The sequence below is a fragment of the Orcinus orca genome, chromosome 21 (genome assembly GCF_937001465.1).
Source record: "Orcinus orca chromosome 21, mOrcOrc1.1, whole genome shotgun sequence".
Taxonomy (NCBI): Eukaryota; Metazoa; Chordata; class Mammalia; order Artiodactyla; family Delphinidae; genus Orcinus; species Orcinus orca.
The window spans coordinates 5,175,074-5,198,988 of NC_064579.1; the positions used below are offsets into that span (position 1 = coordinate 5,175,074).

The following is a 23,915-nucleotide window of genomic DNA, read 5'->3' on the forward strand; positions in this document are numbered from 1 at the left end:
TCAGACAGACCTGGGGCCCAATCCTGACTCCACTGGGAAAAGGTATTTTAGGAATATTTTTAAAACTTTGTGAGCCTTTCTACCCCAACTGTAAAATGGAAATCAGAAGCACTCCTCTACCAAGCTTCTTACCGCAAAGATCAGTTATAAGTTATATAAGGCATCTCATAAGTTATATGAGGCACCTGGTACAATGAATGTCACAGAGTGGTCCTTTGAAATGCATTTCATTAGCTATTATAATTACTTTCTGAGTATCTGAGTGGAGATGGCTCTTCTTTCTGGATAAGATGGTTTAACCTTTTAAATTATTCATGCACATGCAGCACAATCATGTAATCTACTACAGGGGAGGTAAAAGCAAACAGGGAGGAAATCCCCACCCTTTTCATATCTACTTCTCAGGCTACATGTGGCCTTTCAATTCAACTCAAGTCAACAAAACATTAACTGACTACTCAGATGCCCTAACCCCCGTGACTGGGTTTGGGAGACCCCAGTCTCACAGGCCTGGAACCTGCAGGGCCTCGGCAACTTCCGTCCCCGAGGATCTTCAACTCCCTCAATTCTTTTCCTCGGAGTTCAGTCTGACTCTGGCTCAGGCAAAGTGCAAAGCGCTCTTAGGGACGAACATTATCTGGGTTTCCTAAGCTGCCCCAATACACCCATCAACCTGCACGGGCCTCCAGGGTCAGGAGCAAGCCTCATCTCTCCTCCACCCACTGTCACCGCTGGGGCCACACTTCTGCAGCTTCCATCTGTAGCACCTTTCACGCATGATAATCTGTCGGTGGGAACTTCCCTAATCTTCCACACTCTGCAACTGCCGTTTGCAAGGCTCACAACAGTGCCTGCTTCCTTGGGCCACAAAACACCTCGTTTTCATGCAAGACCCTCCCATGCCTTCGTGTGGGAACAGTCAGTCTGCTGCTAACAGCTTCCCTGGGGACGCAGGCTCTGCATGCACAGTCCGTGGGACGGAGATTCCATATAGTACCCCTACAGACTGCAGACTGAGGGCCAAAGGAGGACTGCTAGATGCCCGGGTGCCCTTGGGTCTCTGAAGTTTGATTCCAGGGGCACCGGTATGGGTGTTGGATATTGGAGAGCACTCGAAGAGGCCCCAGGTCCCAAACTCGTCCTACGCTCTGTGGCACTGGAAAGGTGACCATTTCCTAGTTGAAAGAGGAACACATTAAAAATACTTCCTCGTCCTGCCCGAGAGCATTGCTGTGACTCATCCCCATATTAAGACGACATCAGGGACTTTGTCAAAATGAGGAGAGGAGAAAGGCATAACAAGTTCAGGGCAGAGGCATGGCATAAACAGGGGTCTGAGCAGATGCACTGAAAAGCAAGTGACTAAGGGCACAGTCCCCCTCCACCTCTGAGCCCAGTCCTCCGGTGAGATGAGCAGCTGACACCTGAGAAGCACCTCTCCTTTTTTCTATATCCTTTCTTTTTCTCCATCAGAAAAGTATCACATAGGCTCATTTCAGGAGCGAGAGTAAGGGGACGGGAAGAGGATAGGTTTGCCCAGCGCCATTTCACAGCTGCGGCAGTTTGGATGTGAAGAGTCAGCCACAGATGTCAAGGAGACAACATCTTCCTGCTCTTGGAAGAAGTTTCTGGTATAGAGCCTCAGAAGGGGAGTAACAGAAGAGTTAAGGCTGAGACGAAGTGAGAGAGTGACACGGACTTACATATACTACCGTAAAAGAGATAGCTAGTGGGAAGCAGCCGCATAGCACAGGGAGATCAGCTCAGTGCTTTGTGACCACCTAGAGGGGTGGGATAGGGAGGGTGGGAGGGAGACGCAAGAGGGAGGAGATATGGGGATATATGTATACGTATAGCTGATTCACTTTGTTATACAGCAGAAACTAACACACCATTGTAAAGCAATTATACTCCAATGAAGATGTTAAAAAAATAAAGAGTTAAGAGGGCACACGGAGTTCTGACCAGAGAAGAATAAGCAGAGACAATTACCCAGACTTGACCAAACACTCGTGGGTCTTGAGAACATCCTTGAGGAATATGGTACGCAGCGGTTCTCGGTCCTGGGGGGAAACAGAGAGAGAGTGCATGAGGCTGTCAGCCCAACGCCCAGACCAGGCAGCCATCATCATCGGAGAGGACTGGCTGAGACCAGGTGGCAAACAAGACAAGGTCTCAAAATAATCAAGAGAGGAAAGAAATCTAAGATGATGCTCTGTGGCCCTGACCACGAAGGCAGGGAGTTAAGGCCACTTTACATCACCGTGAAGATGTGCACACCAGAAGGACGGAGGTTAGACACAAGCACCCCCGGAGTCTGTGTGCCCACATCTCTGCTCGGACACACACACGTGGGTGTGACTCCTATGTCTCTGCCCTCCACGGCCTCTCAGGCGGGCCCCAGAGTGACTACAAACCTGCTCACACTTGAAGTAGCAGATGGTAAAGTCGTCCAGCGCAAAGAAGCGCCGTTTCCAGCTCTTGCGCTGAAATAAAGGGTAAAGAGCAGGATGTTAGAAGAGTTCCCAGCATTCCCGGGGGTGCATTCGGGTTCTAAGCTCCTGGGGACCCTGCCCCACCGAAGCCAGGCTCCCACGTTGGGGGTCAGGGGCAAGGACTTCTTCTCATGGGGCGACTCCTCGGATCACCTCGAGCTGCGGGGCGGGAGCTCTCCCCACCCCAGCCTCTCCCTGGTTTGGGCGGTTTGGGCGTGGCTGGCTCCACGCTCCTCCTTGCAAACTGCCCTCCCCTCTGCCTCGCCCACACCCACTGGCTCCCGGGGTCCCCAGAACCCCTCCCAGCCCCCGCATGGACACTCACCACATTCCCTTGCTTCACACAATAGCCGCTCTTAATGAGGGGGGGCCCGGTGGGGACACGGCAGCCTGTCGTGGGGATGTAACTCTGAGACCTTCGAAGGATGGCGTGGGAGCCGGGCTCACTCCCTTCCTGCCCATCCCCACCGTTCTACAAGGAAACAGCTGCAGGATTAGCGCCGCCCCCTCCTGACGCAGCCACACCCCTGACCCCACCCTCTCCGGCCAATCATCTCTTCCTCTTGGGCCACGATGGCAGTCAAGTGAGAAATAAACCAGGTGGATAAGCTGGGACGAGGTGAGAGAGTGGCATGCCCTTATATACACTACCAACTGTAAAACAGGTAGCTAGTGGGGAGCGGCCGCATAGCACAGGGAGATCAGCTCCGTGCTTTGTGTCCACCTAGAGGGGTGGGATAGGGAGGGTGGGAGGCAGATGCAAGAGGGAGGGGATATGGGGGTGTATGTATATGTATAGCTGATTCACTTTGTTATACAGCAGAAACTAACACACCATTGTAAAGCAATTATACTCCAATAAAGATGTTAAAAAAAAAGAGAGAGAGAGAGAAAGAAACCATTAAAAAAACCCTTTGGCTTTGCCCCGGGAAGGCACTGTACGGGGTGCGTTCACAGACCAAGGCTGGGGAGGTTGCGCAGGCCCGGGAGAAAGGGAAGACTCTGAACGCAAACCGGACGAGGCCTAGGGACAGTGGGGCTTGTTTCCAGCCATCCTCGACCCCACTTCTCACGGGCTTCACAGTGCCGGTCCCCGTGGGTGACGCAGAGCCGTACTGCCACAGAGCTTCAGAGGCGGTGGCCTCAATTTCTGCACTGCCGGTATTTTCTTGACCACCCCATGTGCGCTGGCTCCGCTACCCTCACCCCTTCCTCGGTCCAGCCCTTCTGTCATGTCACTGACACACCACGGACACCCCCGAACCCCTCCACCCTCTGGCAGCGCCAGGCCCCAGCACCTGGTTGATGGGCGTGTGTACCACCACGCCTCCGATGATCTCTGTCTTGTAGGCCACCTGGGGCTTCTTCTCCAGGGCCAGAGGAGTTGCTAGGCTCTTGACAACTTCAGTCGTCAGGGGCAGGTTCCCAACTTTGGGTACCTGGGAAGAATGACAGAACAGTTAACAGGGAACAGAAGGCCTAGGAAAAGTTGGGGAGGCAACAGCAGGAAGGGGGAGGGGAGGAAGGCTAATGTACAAAATTAGAGCGTGACGCCTCTCTCCCCGCTACCCTTCCATCCATCCAAACCTGTATATGAGGAATTCAGCAAGCCACGCCCACCCCATGCACACGCACACCCACACGCACACCCACTCAACAAATGTACGGAGCACCTGCTATGAGTCAGCCCTTGCCTGGCTAGAGACCAAAGGTAAAACAGCAGACACTGACACGTGTCCTGCCCTCACACCACATACGTGCTGATCAGGGAGACTGAGCAAAACTACAGAGCAAGACTAGCAATCAGAGTGATTACAAATCGTGGTGAGTGCCGTGAGGATGATAAACAGGAGCTGGGACTGACAGCAGCAGGGGAACGACTTGGAATGGAATGCCCGGCGTGGCTGGTGTGCGTGGTGGAGGTCTCTAAGGGGAGAGATGCCGAAACAGTAACCTGGTGGACGAAAAGGAGCCAGGAACATGAAGACGGGAGAAAGCACGCTCAGCAGTGGGTAAGATGCCTGTGGTACACGGTACAGGACTCGGGGAGCTTGAGCTCTGGGGCCCCAGGGCCTGGGGTGTAACTCCTGACCTGTCACTAACTGAGTGACACAGTCATACAGGTGTCACGGCCATCAAATGATAGAGGATATAAATTTCAACACGTTAGAAATACGAATAAAACTACAAAAGTATTTAAATTGTCAAAATATTCTAAGTAACTTTTTATCAACGGTGCTAATGTTTACAAATGCAGCCCTTTCTGTGGAATGAGTTATCTTTGCTCCTCTCCATGACGGAGTTCGAGCGCCACTGCCGGTGCAAGAATCACGGAATTTTTAGGGCAAGTTTGAGACCACAGGTTGCAAACTGGTGGCCCAAAGGGAGACTTGCCCCAACTGTGTTTCATTTGTCCTATCCAGTGTGTTTTTCAATCCGCTGTTAAAATCTGGGATATTTCGCGTAGAACTCTTGATTTCCAGTGAAGCAGCTGTCCCCTCTTCGGATGGGGAAAGGATTCTTCAGTTCGCCACAGTCCTGAACACCCTCCCAACCCGAGGTCATCGATCCTCATTCATGTTGCCGCTTTTCTTCCTCCTTGTCCATTTCTCATTTATACTGGAAAATTTTTCATCACAAGGGAGGCCCAGAGTAGTCCAGTTCTCTGCCCAAAGCCGATTAATACCTAGACAGAGACCAGACCCTGATGCTGCCGAGGCAGTACCCACAGCATCACAAAGCCTGTCCTTCCACAGACGTGGAGAACAAACGTACGGACGCCAACGGGGGAAAGCAGGGGCGGAAGGGTGGGGAGCGGAGATGGCGGGATGAACTGGGAGACTGGGATTGACATGCATACACCAATATGTATAAGATAGATAACTAATAAGAACCTGCTGTATAAAAAAAATAAAATAAAATAAAAAAAAATTTAAAAAAAGCCTGTTCTTCACAAGGACTCAACGCCCCATGTGGATCTGCCAGGAAAGTAACTGCAGACACCACGAGAAAAACTAACATCCTCTTCCACTTCTTCTACAGCCCTGGGAGCTAGAAAGACCTAAGAATCCAGACTGTTCAGGAGCTCACGGCCCAAGGATATATTGTATAATGCAGGGAATATAGCCAATATTTTGTGATAATTTCAAATGGAAAGGAACCTTTAAAAACTATATAAAAATTAAAAATTAAGGGACTTCCCTGGTGGTCCAGTGGTTAAGAATCCGCCTTCCAATGCAGGGGACGCAGGTTCAACCCCTGGTCAGGGAACTAAGATCCCCCATGCCGTGGGGCAACTAAGCCCGCGAGCCGCAACCACAGCACCCATGCGCCCTGGAGCCTGTGCGCCACAGCTAGAGAGAAGCCCGCGCGCCGCACCGAGGAGGCCACGCACCGCAGCAGAGGATCCCACGTGCTACAGCTAAGACCTGATGCAGCCAAAAATAAATAAATAAATACTTTTTTTTTAAATTAAAAAAAATAAACTATTGCAAGCCACGGGGAGAAAAAAAGAGCTCTCAGCTCAGGGCCATAGGAGAACTCTGACTGCCAAGGACAGGGACCAAAGGCCACACCCCCTGGCATCTATCGAAACGACTAAGACCATCATGATTACGCTGGGGCCCCAGAAAGGAGACAGGGCCCCTCTTCCTGGCCTGTGCACTCAGCTTAGACCACGGTGACCTCTGCCCACCAACTCTCCAGATTGGGCCAGAAATCCACCCTGTCCTTCCCTTCTGGCTGAGGGACAACCGCAGCTCCCATTGCTTTGGGCCTCTGTTTAGTGCCAGGCAAAGTACCCATCTCTTTACTGCATTATCTCTCATCTCAGACGATCTTATCAGGTAGGCCTTATTTTCTCCATTTCATAGATGAAGTAAACTAAAGCTCACTGAAATGAAGTAACTGCCCCACTGCTAAACACCACTACCTACCTACCTGGACCACCCTTTCCAATTTCTCTGTGTTTTGCTCTGATAAGATAGAATTCTTTAGGGATGTGGATTAGTGCTGGGGTGTCCAGAGATATAATCACCGTGGAACAACACAACTGCCTCCAAATGACCCAAATGAATTCCTGAAACCCAGCAAAGAAGGAGGGAAGTGGCCTTTCAGCGCTCACGGTGGCCAGAAGAGGACTCCTGGTGACTTGGCTGTTGTGTTGCCTCTCAACCCGTCAGCCCACCCGGAGAACCGCTGATTGTCACCACTCATGTCCCTGCATCGTGGGCTGCCTCTGGCCAACCGCCTGGAGCCTCTGCAAAGCTGTTTCCATTTCTGAGACTCTGAATCAGCCTGCGGAGGGCAAACTCACCAATAACTACACTCCAGATCTCGAAAACAAGTTCATCCTCTTGGTTTGTGTATCTCCCAGAATCCCAGTGAAAGGTGGGACCCCTTTCACCCACCGTGGAGGGTCCTCTGATGGGGGAGGCCCACAGGGTTCCCATTTGCAACGTGAAACAAAATTTGCAAGGACTCATCTTTCTTCCCACCAGGCGTGGCTAGGTTGCTACAAGGAATAACCTAACTTGGGAGGGAAGGGGAGAAAGCTGTGCTTTACTTTTACTGCTCAAACTTCAACCCTTTTGAAAAACTTCAGTGAGTTGAATAATGTCTCCCAAAATTGTCCACCCGTAACCTCAGAACATGACTTTATTTGGAAATAAGGTCTTCGCAGATATAATTAAATTAAGATGAATTCATGCTGGTTTAGGCTGGGCCCTAAGACCAATGACTGATGCCCTCCTAAAAGGAGAGGTCACACAGACACACAGGCCATACAATGGTGGAGACAGAGATGGAGGGATCCAGCTATTAGCCGGGCAACGCCAAGGACGGCCGGGGCCACTGGGAGCTGGAGGAGGCGAGCAAGGATTCTCCGCTTGGCCTTCAGGGGGCACATGGAGGGCCCCGCCGACACCCTGATTTCAGGCTTCTCAGGACTAGGCGAGAACACACTTCTGCTGCTTTAAGCCACGCAGTTTGTTACGACAGCCCAAGAAAACTAACACAGGAATACTGATACTCCGAGCGAACTCAATTCTTTAAATACCACTATGTCGGCCATTATCTTCAGTCATAAGAACTCAGTGACCCAGCACTAAATGACCAGTGATCTGCGGGCAGAAAAACTGGCTCCTGACCCTGGGAGGGTCGCTGATCTCCAGGCACTTCCACTGCCTCGTTTATAAACAGAGATAATCACACCTGCCCTCCCTACCTAAGGTTTTCACAAGGCTACAAGAAGCCATAGATATAAAAGTGGTGTGTAATCTAACCTCTTTTTACAACTGCTGCTCATTTTTCATATATTTATGAACTCTTTGAGATCTTGGAAGGCAGAAGGTCCTGGGTTTGAATCCCAGCTCTGCCATTTACTAAACTCTAGATTTGGGGCAAGACTCTCATTTTCGTTTTCCTCATCTTAAAAATGGCAGTGAATGCACCTGTCTCACAGGAGTGACATGAGGGGTGATGAATGTGGCCCGTGAGAAAGCTTGGTTCACTGGATACGCTGTCTGTGTCTTTCATCTCTGCATCTCCCCTGGGATGCTTCACTTCGCACACAAGGTGCCCTAAGATAAAAATGCAGGTAATCAGGCAGGAGGGCACCCCTCCTCTTCCTTCTGTCACACAGGACCCCTGGCAGGAGGAGTGAAGAGATGTATAAACGGAGCAGAGGGAAGTCAGGAAGACCCTGGAGGTTACGGAGCCCCTGCAGAGGCTGCGCCACCCCCGCAGGCCTCTGGACTCCCGGCCTCTCGGTACCATCTCGCTCCCTCCCACTCCTGTCGCCAATCACTTCTGTCCAGTGGGGCCAGGAAAGAGGACGGGGAGCTGGCTGCTTAGAGCAACTCTACACTCAAGGCACAACAGCAAGGCAAAGAGGCCACCGCTGCCTTGCAGGCTGTGTAGCCCAGCTCACCAGGCAGGACCAAGGGAGGAAACACTTAACGAGAAGAAGGTATTAGACATTGAAAGAAACTCCCCAGATTGTGGAAGACACAGAAGGGTGAAGACCTCAACTTGAATGAAGAAAGCCTTTACTAAAGTCAGCATTCTAGAGCTGCACACACAAACATGTGGGTAGCAGAAGGGAGTGAGCGGCTCCCTCCCCCATGCCACCCCGGCATTTCTCTCTCTTTTCACAGGTTCACCAACGTTTATCAGAATAACGGGCCCACAAGCAAATCCGCTTTGTACTCTGCTTGGGTGCGGTATCACAAGGGCTGGGTAGAGTGCACAGGTTTCTTCCATTACTTTATTCACGGGAACCCTGAGATACCGGGGAAGATGATCTGCCCCAGCACAGAAGGGTTGTTACCGGAAGTCACTAGAATGTAAGCATTTCTGACTGTACGATACAGAAAATCAAGCTTTTCAGCAAAGCATGGATTGCACGCCCGAAGCCTGCCTATATTATCGGTTAAAGGTCCAGTTTTTTCCAAACATAGTTTCCCCCCTCTCTTCCTCCCTACCCGTCTCCCTTTCTTTTTCTGTATTTCTAAGAAAGGAGTTCTTCGTTAGCCGAGTCAAGGAAAACAAGAGTCCTCACAGAACAGCCAGTAAACTGGTGCTTATAAACGGAAGGCTTTCCCAGGACAGGTCGGTGGATGGCCTGGACTGGTCCCCAGGTGGCTTCCTAAAGTCAGAAGAGTCTCCCCCAAGCCAGGACCAAGTTCCGACTTCCCTCCTCATGTGAGTTTCCTTTACTCTGTTTCTCGGAGTCAGCAATCCATTTTCCAATCCCGCCACATTCTGAATCAGCATCCCAGAATGACCCAAACCACGACTGACCAGGAGCCCGCCCCTCCCAGGAAGCACAAAGGGGACACTCCATAAACTTCCCCTTGAGCTTGATTCAAACTCAGACTCTCAGTTCAACTTGTGGTCAGTCAGCCCAGGTGTGAGAAGAGGTAGGGGAACTAGTCTGGAACAGGGTCCTGGGAAAGTCCCTGCCGCCATCTGGGTCGTTCCCGTGCGGGGAAGAGGCCCTGACCCCCTCCAGAAAGGAGAAAGAGCATACATACAGTGATTTTGCTGGCTTGGTTCAGGGCTTCGACCCAGTCCTTCAGATCCTTCTGGTCATTGGCTTGAAGAAAATACCTCTGCGAGAGGGCGTTGATGACTGCAAAAGGCACGGGGACGAAGAGAGAAGAACCCGGGTCAGAACACACACAACACAGAGACTCCACAAAACCAAGGCGCTTCAACTAGCAGGGCGGAGGATCCCCGCCGCGCAGACGAAGATGCTTCCCACGGTGCAAAGTCACCCGCGTGAATATCTGGGAAGCAGTGGGCTCTCATTTTTAAAAGGTGTGGATTATTCCATTGGCCACAAGACAACAACAATAGCCTTAGTGTGCTGCTGGGAGGCAGCTCATCCACCATCCCTAAGACACACGCCTGGACAGCTTCTCAGAGGCACCGAGAGATTGACCGTCGTGATGATACATATATAATTTTGGCCCCAGTGTCCCTAGTTTCCACTGGCACAACTGACCCAGGTTAGGGGTCTTGTCTGTGGTTGAGAAATGTAACGAAGCTTGCCTGCGATCAAGTCTGTGACCTGGACCTCATTTTCAACCTGGTCTTTCCTCTGAGCACTCCATAAAGTCAACAGTTTACTTCTGGGTTCATTGTTTTTTTTTTTTTTTTTAAGATCCGCTGACCACAAGATCTGAGAGTCATGTTGGAGCTTGGTCATGATATTTAAAGGGAGTGGGTGAAAGAGCACAAAAGAAGTTTGAAGCAACCTGAAGTTGGGAAAGGGGACAGATCAAAGGACCATTTTACTTTCCAGGCATAAATAAGCCGGAAATGGAGGAGGTGAGCATTGTCGGGTAGACAGAGAGTCCCTTAGTTCATTCATTTATTCATTCAGCAAATGTTTAGTGAGTACCCGCTGTGTGCCAGGAACCACACTCTAAGTGCCGGGGATACAGCAAAGACAAAGCAGAGGAGCATCCCTGCCTTCGTGGAGCTCACACTCAGAACCAGAGAGACAACAGAAGCTATCTGTTAGCATCTGCTCGTAGCACTCAGCACAGCACTGAGAAGGCAGTGGAAGGCAATTAAATACTGATGATTCAATGACCTGCCTCCACTGAGCAGCTCTGCTTCCTGTGTCACTCTCACCGGTCACTCATTTGGCAACAAGACACTCAACAGAACGTTCCTCCTTTTCTATGATCCCCCACTCCTTCAAGTCTCCACGTTTCCTAAGCACACCGTTACTCTGCTCTGAGATGAAGGTTCCCGAAAACTTCAGGTAGATACCCGGCACCCCGCCCTGCGGAGCCGGGAAAACTGAGACATCACTGGCCCCCGTGCCTCTGTCTCATGTTGTTAACAATCTTTGCAGGGAGACCAAGGAAAGGAGTATCACTTGAGACCCACGGACATGGCTGGGACAGCAGTCACACACACAGGGTGTAAGTCACATGTGGTCACAGGACTGTCTCCACTCAAAAGAGGAAGCTGCTGTAGGAGTGTTCAGAAAACCCATCCTGGGCTCAGTACTTACCAAAGCAAAACGGAGTCTTGGGTTTCTGCTTTGGGGTGGCTATGCTCACCTAAATCAAATGAAAAATAAAAGAAACATGAATATGTTTCCAACAGTGTTGTAAAGTTGTGGGGGGTTTTTTCCTCAAATTTTTTAAATTGGGAAAACTTTATACAAAAAGAAGAGTATATAAAACATATTTGAACATTTTAAGAACTAATAATTAAGTGGAAACCCTGCACTCATCATTCAGATCAAGAAATAAGCCACTATCGGTCCTATTTCTTAGAAGCCCTTTGTGTGCCCCTCCCTAATGGAATCCCGTCTTCACCCCTCGGAGATAATCACTATCCTGTTATCTGTGTCGAATCTTCATCCTTGCAAAAACTCTTAAAATCCACTGAGTCCTGAAAAAATTCTCTTTGGACCACAAACATGCACTGGCCCCATTCACACGAGCAAGATTCCACTCCTCTCCCAACCACCAACCTGCTCCCTAAACAGCTCTTCGAATTAAAGGTGGAACTGTCACAAATACATAGATTCCAATCAGAGTTTGCAGAAAGGTGAGGCAGCCCGTCACTCACTGCACTGGGACAACTGACCAGCCTCCCTTATCTCTACCCTGACTGTTTCACCATGAAAATAAGCACTTGCCCGGAGCGGGGCCGATGGAATCAGAGAGCATACCTGTATTGAAGCAGAAGGGTTTTCCTATCTCCTGCTGTGTTATCTTGCTTTTTCAAGCCTGCCTCTTACATGTATATTCCTGAGTATGTGCATGTTGTGAGCCCACCTCATTCAGGTTCAAATACACTGAACAAATTAAGGAAAGCAGATTCCATCCCATGGAGTTAGGTGACTGCCCTTGATGGGGGCTGAACCTCGCTGGAGCCGGCATCCACCACGGTACCTGGGAATTAACCTTAATACTGCCCGGGGTACTCAAGACGGGCACCAAGGTGGCAGCCTATAAAAGATCAAAGGAAGGACAGGCGGTACAGCCCGGGCTTGGTGCCAGAGCACCTGGCCCCCAAACCCAGGAGGCCCCGTTGTCAGACCCCCATTTCCTGTTCTATCAAATAGGGTTAGTAAATCACATTCTCATAGGGCTATGGTGAGGATTAAATGTGACCGTGCAGGTGAAGCACTTGAGCCATCCTGTCATACAGGAGCTGCTCAACCAAGGAGGGGCTAGTTACACCCACTCCACATACCGTGCCGTGCTTGGCACAATGGGCAAAATGCTGAGGGCCTTGCGAGCTTCTCCGGGGCCTAAAACAATGCAACATTAATAAATATTTAATTAAATGTCTGTATAACATTATATCAACCTCACTGACAAGTATTTTAATAAATGCCTACAAGATGTCACACATTAAGTCAACTTCATTCACGTTTCAATTAAACATTCACAAAAATCACACTACATTCGAAAATAATTAGTAGCTTCGATTTTCTTGGTTCCTAAGAATCCTTGGATGTGCAAGACGACAGCCGAGAAATTAGAGCCAATCATAAATTAAATGAGTTACAGCCAAATCATTCCAAAAGTAAAATGATTTAAATCCTTTCAAATATCTTACAGCCGGACAATTAGGGTCAACGAGGGATGTGAGTGTATTTTGATATGTTTACCATGACGTGAGGTGGAGGACAGAGGGCCTAAGAAAGTGTTTAAATAGTCCCGAAAAACATGAAGATTTATGCAAAGGTAAGCCCCCATATCCTGAGCACAGACACACGCAATGCAAGTTCCGTTACATCTTCAGCACTCCCAGGAGGCGTGCGCTGGAGCCTCATGACGCTGAGTCCTGGCCCCCGCCATCTTGTTCTCCTGCGATTCAGACCCCAGAATTCAATCTGAGCCACGCTGTGTGCCTTTATCCTGTTTGCCTCTGATGCTCTGATCTGTCAGTGACTCATGTGCTTCCTCCTTCAGCATCCGTGTTCCTGTGGGTCCTTGAGCCCACAGCTCCTATGCGTCCTGCCCTTGGTTCCTGTATAACCTTGTTAACCTTGTTAACCTCCTGTATAACCTTGGTTCCTGTATGACCGTCACAGAACTGCCTCGGCCATCCTGGTCCTCAGTATCCACCTATCTTACGGCTGCCCTTCTACCTTTGGCTTTCAAATGACAGTGAAAAGCTGGGTGCTTCGAGACTTTTCTCTGGCTTATTAGGGGACTTGTTCTTTCTCCCCGACACTGACAATTTATCATCAACAAGAGACAGCACCGCTGTGGGCCCTTTCACCCTGGCTGGGTGACAAACAGGCCCACTCTGACCACAACTTATTACCAGCCTATCCGGGGAGAATGTGCTTATTACCGGAACCCAAGCTTTCAAAGAGATGGCCTGGTTTTTCATTTGTTTTTGTATGTTTATCCAGCGTTCAGTTGGGGGTATGCCGATTACACGTCTAATAATGCATGCATGTCTATAATTTGCCTCATGGTGACCACAGAAGGATTATTTGGCAAAGCAGTTCTTGCTGAATTAACAGGACCTCAGTTCCAGGTCAGCCCTGATGGGCTGTTGAGCCAGGGTAAGACCCTCAACATCTCTGATCAGCTTCCCGATTGGCAAAGCCAGAGCGGAATGACTTGCCCCCTTCTTAGAGTCCCGGAATGACAAAAGAAGAAAACAAAGTCATAGCTACTGGTTGCTGCGCCCTCCAAGAGAAGGGCCAGGGTTGCGGGGGCGGGGGGGGGGGTCTCACTTACCATGAATATACGTAGCTCCAGGTATAGCTCTGGCCCCCCCCCAGCAGAATCCCTGCCACCTGGGAGGCATAGCCCCACTCCTCCCACCCCTACCGTCTGTTGGTAACCAGGACAGGCCATGCAGCCTTCTTCACAAGAAGTGAAGGAACAGAGGCTCTTGAAGAAGCAGCGTGGCTGACAGGCTGACGCTGGCTGCTGTTAAGTAGCTGCACAACGGTGGCTGACGGATGGATCCTCGGTGAGAAGGCAGCGAGAGGCGGTGGGGACGTGAGGGAGGGACGGGCATGGGTCACCCGCAGGGTGACGCAAGCGAGGCCGTCCCACAGCTCGACAGACTCTCAGGAACTTGCTCTTATCAGATCGTGCACAGACCACAGGAGCAGCAAAGTCGTGGGACGCCGGGGCACTGCTAGCCCGCCCCACCCTGTCTGCCCTCGGCCGGAAGTGGAGCTGGGGCCCCTCTGGCAGAAGCAGCAGCAGCAGGCCACGGTCTCGGAGCTCCGGTGCAGCTTGCGGCCTCCGTGTCCATGGAGACCCTGCCCCACGAGGTGGCATCAGGAGCAGGGGAAGGGGCAGCCACCTACCCAGAGCAGCCAGAGGGGCTCTAAGCTGGGGTCCCTGGACCAGCTTCAGGGAGTCAAGGGGCCCTGAAGCCACAGGCGAAATCACACATGCGTGATTTACCTGGGAAACGAGACCACGCTTTTCACCAGGCTTTAGAAAGGATCCCTGACACCCTGTCCCTGCAAAAGCCAGGAACACTGTTCCAGGAGGGTCTTCGTTACAGTTAAGGAAGGGCCAGGCCCTGACAAAACGGAACGCGAGCTGGAGGTGGGACGGTGGGCCTGGCTGTGTGGAAGAGAAGGGCCCCCAGGCAAAGCGGGGAGGTGGGTAGCACCAGAGGCCAGCATCCATTTTTTTCTGGTTTGCCCAAGAATTGGTCCTGCCTCTGTCAAGTCAAGAACCTTTATCTCTGCTGGCCTCTCTGAAGGACCCCATCTTCCCAACACCAGCCTGCAAGAAGGAGCACGCCTGAACGAAGAGGCCACACAGACGCTCCAGCCAGGCTGCCACTGCCGGGCAAACGCTTTCCTCGGGGAGGGAACACCTAGGGGTTAACAAGAAGTAACCGGGAACGCTGAATGTGATACCAGCGCCCGGCTAAATGTTTTTCTGGGAAAACCCCTGCTTTCTGACATTGGGTCAGGCAGCAGTTAAAGGCTCTCCTCTCTGTGAAACCTGACCCAGTGGCAGCTGTGGGTTTTGCAAAACCCATCCAGTCCTGCCTCTCCTGTCCATGAAGGGTGAAAGGCAGGACCATCCCTGCTAAATGACGGCAGCCTCCCAAGCTGAGAAATCTAGAAACCCTCATCTGAGCTACGTTTATACATCACGATTCTGCAGGAGATTGTATTCACTCGTCTCCCATCAGGAAAAACAACGACAAAACCCTCTCAAACAGGAGAGGGTTTGGAGTTTCATTAACATTGAGGTTCTCTGCTCCCCGCTCTGAATCCTCTTTCTTTGAACCTCCTAACGAAATGACCTAATGAGCTCTCAGCAAGACAGGACAGAAGAGGGGCGGGCCCAGGCCTCCGACCTCTGGGCCGGGAGGCGGCCACATTCTAACCACAAGGCATGCAAATTGCCTGCTTCCACAGGCCCTTCCCCCTTCGCAGGTCCTTCCCTGCTCCCTCTAAGGCGCTCAGACACTGCCTGCAGCTTCTGCCTTGGCACCCGGCTGTGTCTGCCAGACTCTGGCCTGCAGCCCCTGCAGCTGCTCCCACCTCCGGCCCAGCTGAGATGGAGGGCTGCCCAAGGACTCCCGAAGCCTGTTACAGAAAGGAGCCAGGGGCCACTCAGATCAGGGCCTCATCCCCCCTGAGGATGGGAGAACGTGGACAAGGAAGCCGAGGTCCCCAAGAGACTTGACGTGAGGGGTGTGTGGGGAGAGCGGGCCTTCCGGAACCTCGGTCCTGGCTGGGCGCCACCTGGCTCTCCTCACTGGACAGAGCTCCTCTTTCTAACGAGGCTCTAAATCTCCCGGCCTTTTTTTTTTTTTTTTTTTAATCACTGCTGCACCACAGTTCAGCGCTGGTGCCTGCTCCAGGGAGGGGCCCCTGAACAAAGCTGAATTCAGCAGCTCCGTCTGGGCATCAGCAAGCAGCCCCAGGCCCCACCCAGGTCTCAGCACGGAAGAGGGGCTGCTCTCGCCCTGTCTGTGCAAACAGGACCAGGGGACGGACTGACGGCCTGCCCACCGGACCCTCCAGCCCTTATCTGGCCGCTGAATGGCTTCCTGGCTCATCTGGGGACGTCCTCGAGGCGCTCGTAGCCTCCCCGCCACAGTGATCCAGTGACCATGTTCTAGAGACCCCCTCAACACTCCTCCCAAGTTGGCCAGTTACTAAGCCCAGCCCTGTAGCTGAAAGGTGTCAGGGACAGTTAGCTGTTAATGATCCATGCATTTTATGACACAGGCCCAGGGGATTAAGGCTACTTGGGTACTGGGCCAACATGAAGGGCCTCTGCTGTGCGAACCTACCAAGAACCAAGTGTGGGAAAAGGAGAACAATAACAATAAAAAGACACAAAATGGTAAGACTAGGAAGTCATCACAGGCCAATAACTATTTAAATAAATAAAAATGTTAGACACTGAATTCACCTCTATATCCTTATATTAAATTCCTTTTTTCCTTTATTAATTTTTTTTTTGCAATTGCCAATGCACTGGAAGATGAAAAATATACTTCAACCCACGCTTTTGGTTTGACCACGTGTCTGTTGTTGTTAAACATTAAATATCATTCTGAGAACACACGGATTTAATTATAATTAAATAATTATATAAATATCATTCTGAAAACACAGTGATTTAATTATAATTTAACTTTTGGCCCTTCAATGAAATGCATATAATTCCAGTGCAGCCCTTACTCCTCGTGAGCCACGCCAGTGGAACCACGCCATTCGGGAGAATCCTTTTCAGTCACCGGGTTTTTTGTTGTTGTGTTCCTTTTTGTCCCGATTGCAAAAACAAAGTCACGTCCCACTCTTCCCTCCACCCCCCATCCCTCCTTTGCGGGAGCTGGCAGCATCACTGGCTGCTGGGTGCCAGGAGTGAGAGGCCGCAGGCCACCCTCCAAGAACCTGCTGACCACACGCCACCCCGCCCCAGTCAGCCACAAGCTTCCACGGGCCACCGCGGAAGGGGAGCACTTTATGGCCAAGCAACATCCCCAGATGCCAATGCCCGACGTGTGACGCTTCCTCTGGTTTACATCCTCAACCTACTCACGGACCATGAATCCCCAGAGCTCCAGGCCAACGTTACCTTCGAGATGTAGGTCAGCTGCAAAGATCCGACGGCTCCTGCCCCAACTGCCAGGTTCTGAAAGACACATGTTTTGCGTTTTAAGAAGGATGCTATCTGAGGCAGTGAAGCACGACTAAGAGTCAGAAGACCAAGATTCTGGTTCCGTTGACGCCATTTTCTGGCTTTGCAACCTTGAGCAAGTCACCTACCTATTGCTTTTTTGATTTTTTATTTTATATTGGACTACAGTTGATTAATAATGTTGTGTTCGTTTCAGGTGTACAGCAAAGTGATTCAGTTACACATATACATGTATCTCTTCTTTTTCAAATTCTTTTCCCAATTAGGTTGTTAACAGAGTATCGAGCAGAGTTCCCTGTTCTACACAGTAGGTCCTTGTTGGTTATTCTTTTCAAATATAGCAGTGTGCTCCTGTCAGTCCCAGACTCCCTAACTATCCCTTTCCCCTACCCTTCCCCACTAGTAACCATAAGTTCATTCTCTAGTCACTTACCTATTCTTCAGCTCACTTTCCTCGTCTGTAAAATAGTGATAATTCTTGCTGTGGGTATGTGGACTTAACATTTCCCTTGGCCTCATTTATTATAGAGAGGTATTCTAGTACAGTGGTTAAAATTGGGGGCTCCACCATTTGACTGTGAATAAGTTCCTTCACTGCTAAGCCTCAGTTTTCCCTTTGTAAAAAGAGGGATAATGATAGTACCTACCTCACCAGACAGTTCTAAGGATGAGTTAATAGATTTACACCACCTGGAAGTGTCCCTGGTATATAGATGACCCTGAACAAGTGTTAGCTATTTTATATATTTATATATATATATATATATATATATATATATATATATATAAAATTCTTCAAATTCAAATTCTTTTCTTAACAAATAGGGTACAGGTTCACACAATATAGGAAAAAAAGAAAAGAAAAAAACATAGCTGTTCAGTCTATTTCAAAGGACACTTATGAGTACCAAACGGAATGATGTCCATACACTATAAAACACTAAGTCAGTGCACTATTAAAAAACATCAAGAAACTCACAGGCACCTTGTCTGGCAATATTCTACCCTGGCACAATCTCTTCGGTTTTCTAACTTCTCCACTGTCAGAAATGAAGTGATGAAGACACACGGGCGGTAGCGTACCAAAAAAATGGCCAAGATGAGAAATCACAGCTGTGGAGTTTCTCATTTATAACTTGGCAAATCCAATCCCACAGGGACCTGAGGTGTCCATAGCTCCTGGTGGCCTCTTAAACTGCTGCCGTAGGCCTCAAAGAATAACCTGGAAGCCCTCATTTTGAAGACCTGGGGTCTTCTCAAAGCAATAAACAGAGGCAAACCTAGGACGATGGGGATTTAGTAAACTTCCTAAAGGGTCTATGGTGAAATGACCCGTCATTCCAGGAGACTGCCCTTAAGAAATACCTTAGGTGGCAGGGAAGTGTCCTTCTAGGCCCAATTACCTAAATTAACATGCATCACTTGAAGCAAAGGCAATGTGTGAAGTTTCCTATTCACAAGAAAATGGATGGGGATAAAACCACAACAAAAGGATTCTCAGAGCTCAAGAAATTTAGAGAGAAATCTAGAACGGTCATCTCCCCCCTTTTGCAAATGAGGCCATAAGTCTAAAAGCTGCTTTTGAGTAGCTGATTTAGCATTTTGAAAATGGACGATTAGATTTACACATTTGTTTTAACTACATAGTGATTCCATTTGTTTTTGGGGGGTTTTTTTAGAAAAATCTCTATTGGGGGCTTCCCTGGTGGTGCAGGGGTTGAGAGTCCGCCTGCCGATGCAGGGGACACGGGTTCGTGTCCCGGCCCGGGAAGATCCCACATGCCACAGAGCAGCTGGGCCCGTGAGCCATGGCCACTGAGCCTGCGCGTCCGGAGCCTGTGCTCCGCAATGGGAGAGACCACAACAGTGAGAGTCCCGCGTACCGAAAAAAAAAAAAAAAGAAAAGAAAAATCTCTATTGGGTAATGACAGATAGGCCTTGTATCCCTAAATCAGAGTCCATAAAGGAGCCACAGCACCCCAAAAGGCCAGTGAGCAGCTGACACTGACCCGGAGGAGGCCGTGAACCACCCCAGGCCTCTGCTGGATACTGGGCGCCTGGCCCTCCCCCAGCCCCTGTTCTGCACTTGAGGAAAGTGACTCATGAGTGAGGGGATTTGCTCAAGGTCACACAACTGGCTCGGGTCTCCTGACTTCCACGCTGATACCCTAGACGCAGCACACTGTCATTTCAAACCCTTGAGCATCTGGAATTCCACCTGAGACATTATCGCCCTAGGACCTCAGGCAAGTTTCTCTACCTATAAAATGGGGCTCATCCGCCCCACTCCCTAGGCTTGTTGTGAGAGTTACATAAGAATAAACAGCGCAAGCCCAGCAAAGGGCAGCTCCCATCCCCGGCCCAGAGCACTAATTACAAGACGCAGATGCCAAGTCTCAGAACCACTCTTGCTCAACTTGCTTTCCTCACCCCAAACCGCAGCCTGAAGGCCTCCAGAGCCTTAGTCTGAATTACAAGCGATGAAGTGGGATTTGGGGAGCCACTCAGACACTAACCTGTGCGTCCTGCCAGATATGAGCTGATCCCATTCCAACGACTTCTCCCCCCTACCCTCCAGAGGGAGGGCAGCTCCACCCTCAGCCCCTGCCCCCCTGAACTCTCCCGCTTCAGAGACAAGGCCACATCAGTCTCCCGGCCCAGCTACCCTGGGCGTGTCCCCACGCCCCTCACCACGGCCCACCCTCGGCCTGCCTGCTCCTAGGCTCACAGGCACCTCCCTCCTCCATGAGGAGCCAGGAAAATCTGACGCATGTCTGAAAATGCAGCTTCCCCCCACCTTCCTCCCCACCCAGGGGGAAGTGAGTGACAGGAGAAAATAGCGCCAAGATCACAGAGGCTTGATCCAGACGGATGGCTCAGTGTCCGCTCCGATTGCTGGACCTCGGAGATGAATGACAACAGCTCGCTGCCAGGATGGCAGCCCCGGGCAGACACTTCCCGGGCCAGGAAGAATGTGCCAGCTGCCTGAGCAGAGGGCTTCGCAGCCAGATGTCAGGGCAGGATCACCAGGGCCCAGCGCCTGGGGAGGGCCAGGTGTCAGAGCCCAGGCAAGCACCACGTCCTCCGGGGAAAGGATGGGAGGCCCTGCCTTCACAAAGCCTTGTCGCCTACCGCGGCAGCCTGCCCTGCCCTCCCACCCCCGCCTGAATTCGTGCACGCCATCCTCCAACTTTGGTGCACATCAGCCTCTCCCGGGCAGCCTGTTTTAAAAGGCCCAGGCTCAAGCCTCACCCGGAAAAACACTGAATCAGAATCAAGTGGAATATGGTCAGAAAGTGCACATTCATTTTCAAGCATCCCCTAAATAGGCCCAGTTTGAGGACACCGGTCTACATGACAAAGTCTAGCCCTGGATTTTTTGTTGTTTCTGGCCACACCGTGCGGCTTGCGGGATTTTAGTTCCACGACTGGGGATCGAAACCGTGCCCCCCTGCCGTAGAAGTGCGGAGTCCTAACCACTGGACCGCCAGGGAAGCCCCCAGCCCTGAGTTTTGTATTGTATTTTACTGTGAGTTTAAGTCTCTTCTTGCTAGACTTTAAGCACTCTGAGGACATGAGTAGCATCTTATTCCTCTACCCAGGAGACAACTCGATTTTTAAATGAAAACACAATTTGCATGGTGGTTAAGTTCCCAAACCAGTCCTTAAGAGCCTGCTACCCTCACAGGATACTGGACAACCAGGACAGCTTCTGTCTACCACTGGCAAACATTGTGCCTTCGGGAAGACCTGTTCAAGTTCGAACTTGGGTGTCACTTGAGTCTGCAGTTCCCCTGTCCTGGGGCAGGGTTCCTGTGGGACAGGAACTGGGTGCAGGGGGGAGCGAAAGGAAAGGGTCCCCAGTAGAAGGGAGTCAAGGACCTGGGGGAGGGAGTTGAGGAAGGGGTTAGGGAGGGGCCAGCAGACGGGGAGTGGAGACAGAGGTTGGTGGGGAGGCTGCCTGTACGGATCACCTGGGGACGTTTTCATACAAAGAATGCCCATGCTTCATTCCAGGGTTTTAACATAAAGGGTAGGGCCCAGGCACCTGTATGTTTTTAAAGCTCGAAGGTGATTCCACCCCACGGCCAGGTCTCAGGCCCCCAGTTGCAGACTCTGGCTGGGCCTGCTGACTCTGCACTGGAGACCCAGCAGCGGGTGAGAAAGGCCAGTCACCCTGTCGTTGCACCATCACCAAGAGGGAAGAGGAAGACGCCAGGGCAGTGGGCAGAGAGGGGAAAGGAGATCCCAGCCCCACGCTGGGTGTCTGTGAGGCAGGAGCAGCCTGTCCGTTTCTGGGGCTTCTAAGTTTTCTGGAACAACGTAGGGCATAAGGCACGTTCCTATTTAATGGCGGATGGCTTTAGGAAGGTGCGGCCAACCCTTGCTTTCTGCTCAAGGGTTCTCCTGCCACCAAGGGCCTCAAGGGAGCTCCCACTCCCTTAACTGGGAAGCAGGGGGTTGATTCTTTCCCATCACCAAGGAAGGAGCTGAGGTGCCCACAGAGATGTGACACACCTCCCAGGGGAAGCCTTTTTGCTAGAAGCAACATTGTTTCTTGAAAGAGAAAAATGTCCCCATCTTCTAGTGAGAGTAACAAGAACACAGAAATGACCAGAAGACCTATCTACAGATTCCTAAATTCATGGAATGTCAGCGCCAGAGGGTTCTACGGCTGCCCCATCATTCACCACGAGTCCTCTAAGCCTCACCTTGAGGAAATGACTTCCTCAAGCAGCCGAGTGAAGACAGAGGTCCTAACTCCCAGAGTCAATCGGGTGCCTTGGCAAAGCACAGCCCGAGAAAGGAAGGCGGAAACTGACAGATGTTTAGAGTCTGTTTTGCACCAAGCCTGCTGCACACTGTCAGTTCACCCTAACAACCCATTTCACAGATGAGGAAAGTCGGGATGGAGCAGGAGAAGCAAGTGCTCCGGGTCACATGGGTACTGGGTAGTCAGGCGAGGATGTGAACCCAGCCCTTGTTGATTCTCAAATACCACGCACTTTCCTTTATACCAGGCCACCTCCTGTGAGACAGTCCTTCACATCTACCAGGACCTGCTCATTATCTAAGAGTTGATTATCACCGAAAGGTAAATACAAGAGCCGGACCAGCAGGGTTACACCAAGACGCCCTAAACAGTTGCCCAAACTGGGCAGGGCAAGAACTAGTCAAACTGGCTCTTGGGTGCCAAACTCCAAAAGACCAGGATTCAGAGAGCGAACAGGGGGAAGGAGAGATGCTGGGCCTTCTGACCTTCTCCTATGTGTCTCCTGGGTGCCTGGCAGACAGTCAGGACCTTAAACTCAATAAGCCCACTCCTCACACCTTTCCTCAACTCAGCCTCCAACACATTTGCCTCAAACTCAATCATCACGTCCCCTCCAAGCTCTAAATGATTCCCTCCCCAGCCTCCCCACGTCCATCAGCCGCTCCACGTTCTCCCACAGTCAACCAGGTTACCACGCCTTTGACCACTGAACTTCGCCCTTCGGTCAGTCACCAAGCCTGCCACCGTCTTCCTTCAATCGGCCTTTAGATCTATCTGTCCCTTCCTCTCTGTTCCCACTGCACCACCACCGTGCAGACACCCCAGGAAAATCCAGGACAAATTCCTCACTGTCTTCCCCGATTCCAGGCCCTCCCATTTCCCCGCCCATCCTGATGTCACTGCCAGAACAAACGTGAACAAATAGCACCTCTGTAGTGCTTTAGAGTTTATCAGAGCACTCTCCCATTCATTACTTTATTTAATCTTCACAGCAACAATGTCAGAGGTAGAGACAACAGAGGCTCAAAAACAGGGGTGTTTCCCAATTAACGTGTTCATCAAGTTGTCCTGTGCTTGGCTGACGTAACTAAACAGGATGGATTCTGAAGCAAAATCTGATATGCGGCCCTTCTCGCAAACACACAGTTGCCTGCTTTGCCTTAGAGACATTTTTAAAAATAATAAAATGGCATTCTTTTGTATATAAATAGATATATAACTATATAAAAAGAGATGTATATAACAGATACACTAAACAAATGCTGAAGGTTACAATCTAAAGCAAAACTTAACGACAATATAACCGAAGACAAATTTTAAGAAAACTCAGAACAGTCATCCCCATGGTTCTGCATTAGTAAAACCTCTGCTAAGTTTCATAGCTTCCACCTCTTCAGCTCCTTGGACTTTAATACCCAGTAGTGCTAGCTATTAACATGATTGCCCCAAAGTGCTTCTTAATTTTTACTTCTTTTTAATTTAAACAAAGTACACCTTGTTATAAAAACGAGAATCGCCCTAAAGAGTAAGATTCCTATAGAAAGCGCATAAAACAAAATTACACTTACAGTATTTTATATTAACTCTCGAAAAGTCCATACAACATTTTAATTCTAAAACCATTAATTTAATAATAATTTACCCTAAGCAGAATTTGCATTTTGATGAAAAAAAAAAAAAAAGATCTGTTGCTCGAAATCTTCTTGTTGGAGTTTTTTTCCCCAAAGGCATTCTGCATTCTACGCTAACCCAGTATGGACAAAAACAGGCCAGAAATTCCACTTAACCCTTGAAATCATGTGTCTCCATGGACAGTTAATACACCAATTACATAAAATCCATGAATTAACAACACTTTGCCCCCCAAACTGATAAAGATCTGAAAGTTATCATGATGGTTTTATGTGCTGAGAATATATATCTCTGGACAGACACACAAGAACCTGGAAACCCTGGCTGCCTCTAGTTAGGGGACCTGTGACTGGGGGCCAGGAGTGGAAGGGAGACACATGT

The 23,915-nt window shown here is 50.2% G+C and overlaps 1 protein-coding gene and 1 long non-coding RNA gene across 6 annotated transcripts in view; one reads left to right on the forward strand and one right to left on the reverse strand.

Annotated features, from left to right (window-relative positions):
• The window catches only part of PLEKHA2 (pleckstrin homology domain containing A2), a 57,005-nt gene that overhangs the window by 14,241 nt on the left and 18,849 nt on the right, over nucleotides 1-23,915 (reverse strand). For all 5 annotated transcript variants that reach the window (XM_004284894.3, XM_049704282.1, XM_033415054.2 and 2 more), the window contains 7 exons: nucleotides 17,066-17,122; nucleotides 11,026-11,074; nucleotides 9,530-9,627; nucleotides 3,794-3,934; nucleotides 2,821-2,967; nucleotides 2,418-2,486; nucleotides 1,993-2,063 (listed from right to left, as the gene is read on the reverse strand). In XM_004284894.3, coding sequence (XP_004284942.1) covers nucleotides 1,993-2,063; nucleotides 2,418-2,486; nucleotides 2,821-2,967; nucleotides 3,794-3,934; nucleotides 9,530-9,627; nucleotides 11,026-11,074; nucleotides 17,066-17,122 — 632 coding nt within the window. The remainder of the gene's footprint in view (nucleotides 1-1,992; nucleotides 2,064-2,417; nucleotides 2,487-2,820; nucleotides 2,968-3,793; nucleotides 3,935-9,529; nucleotides 9,628-11,025; nucleotides 11,075-17,065; nucleotides 17,123-23,915) is intronic.
• On the forward strand, nucleotides 4,306-13,036 carry LOC125962840 (uncharacterized). The gene is made up of 3 exons (XR_007474641.1): nucleotides 4,306-4,507; nucleotides 12,593-12,718; nucleotides 12,947-13,036. It is a non-coding gene; the product is annotated as an uncharacterized LOC125962840 (long non-coding RNA).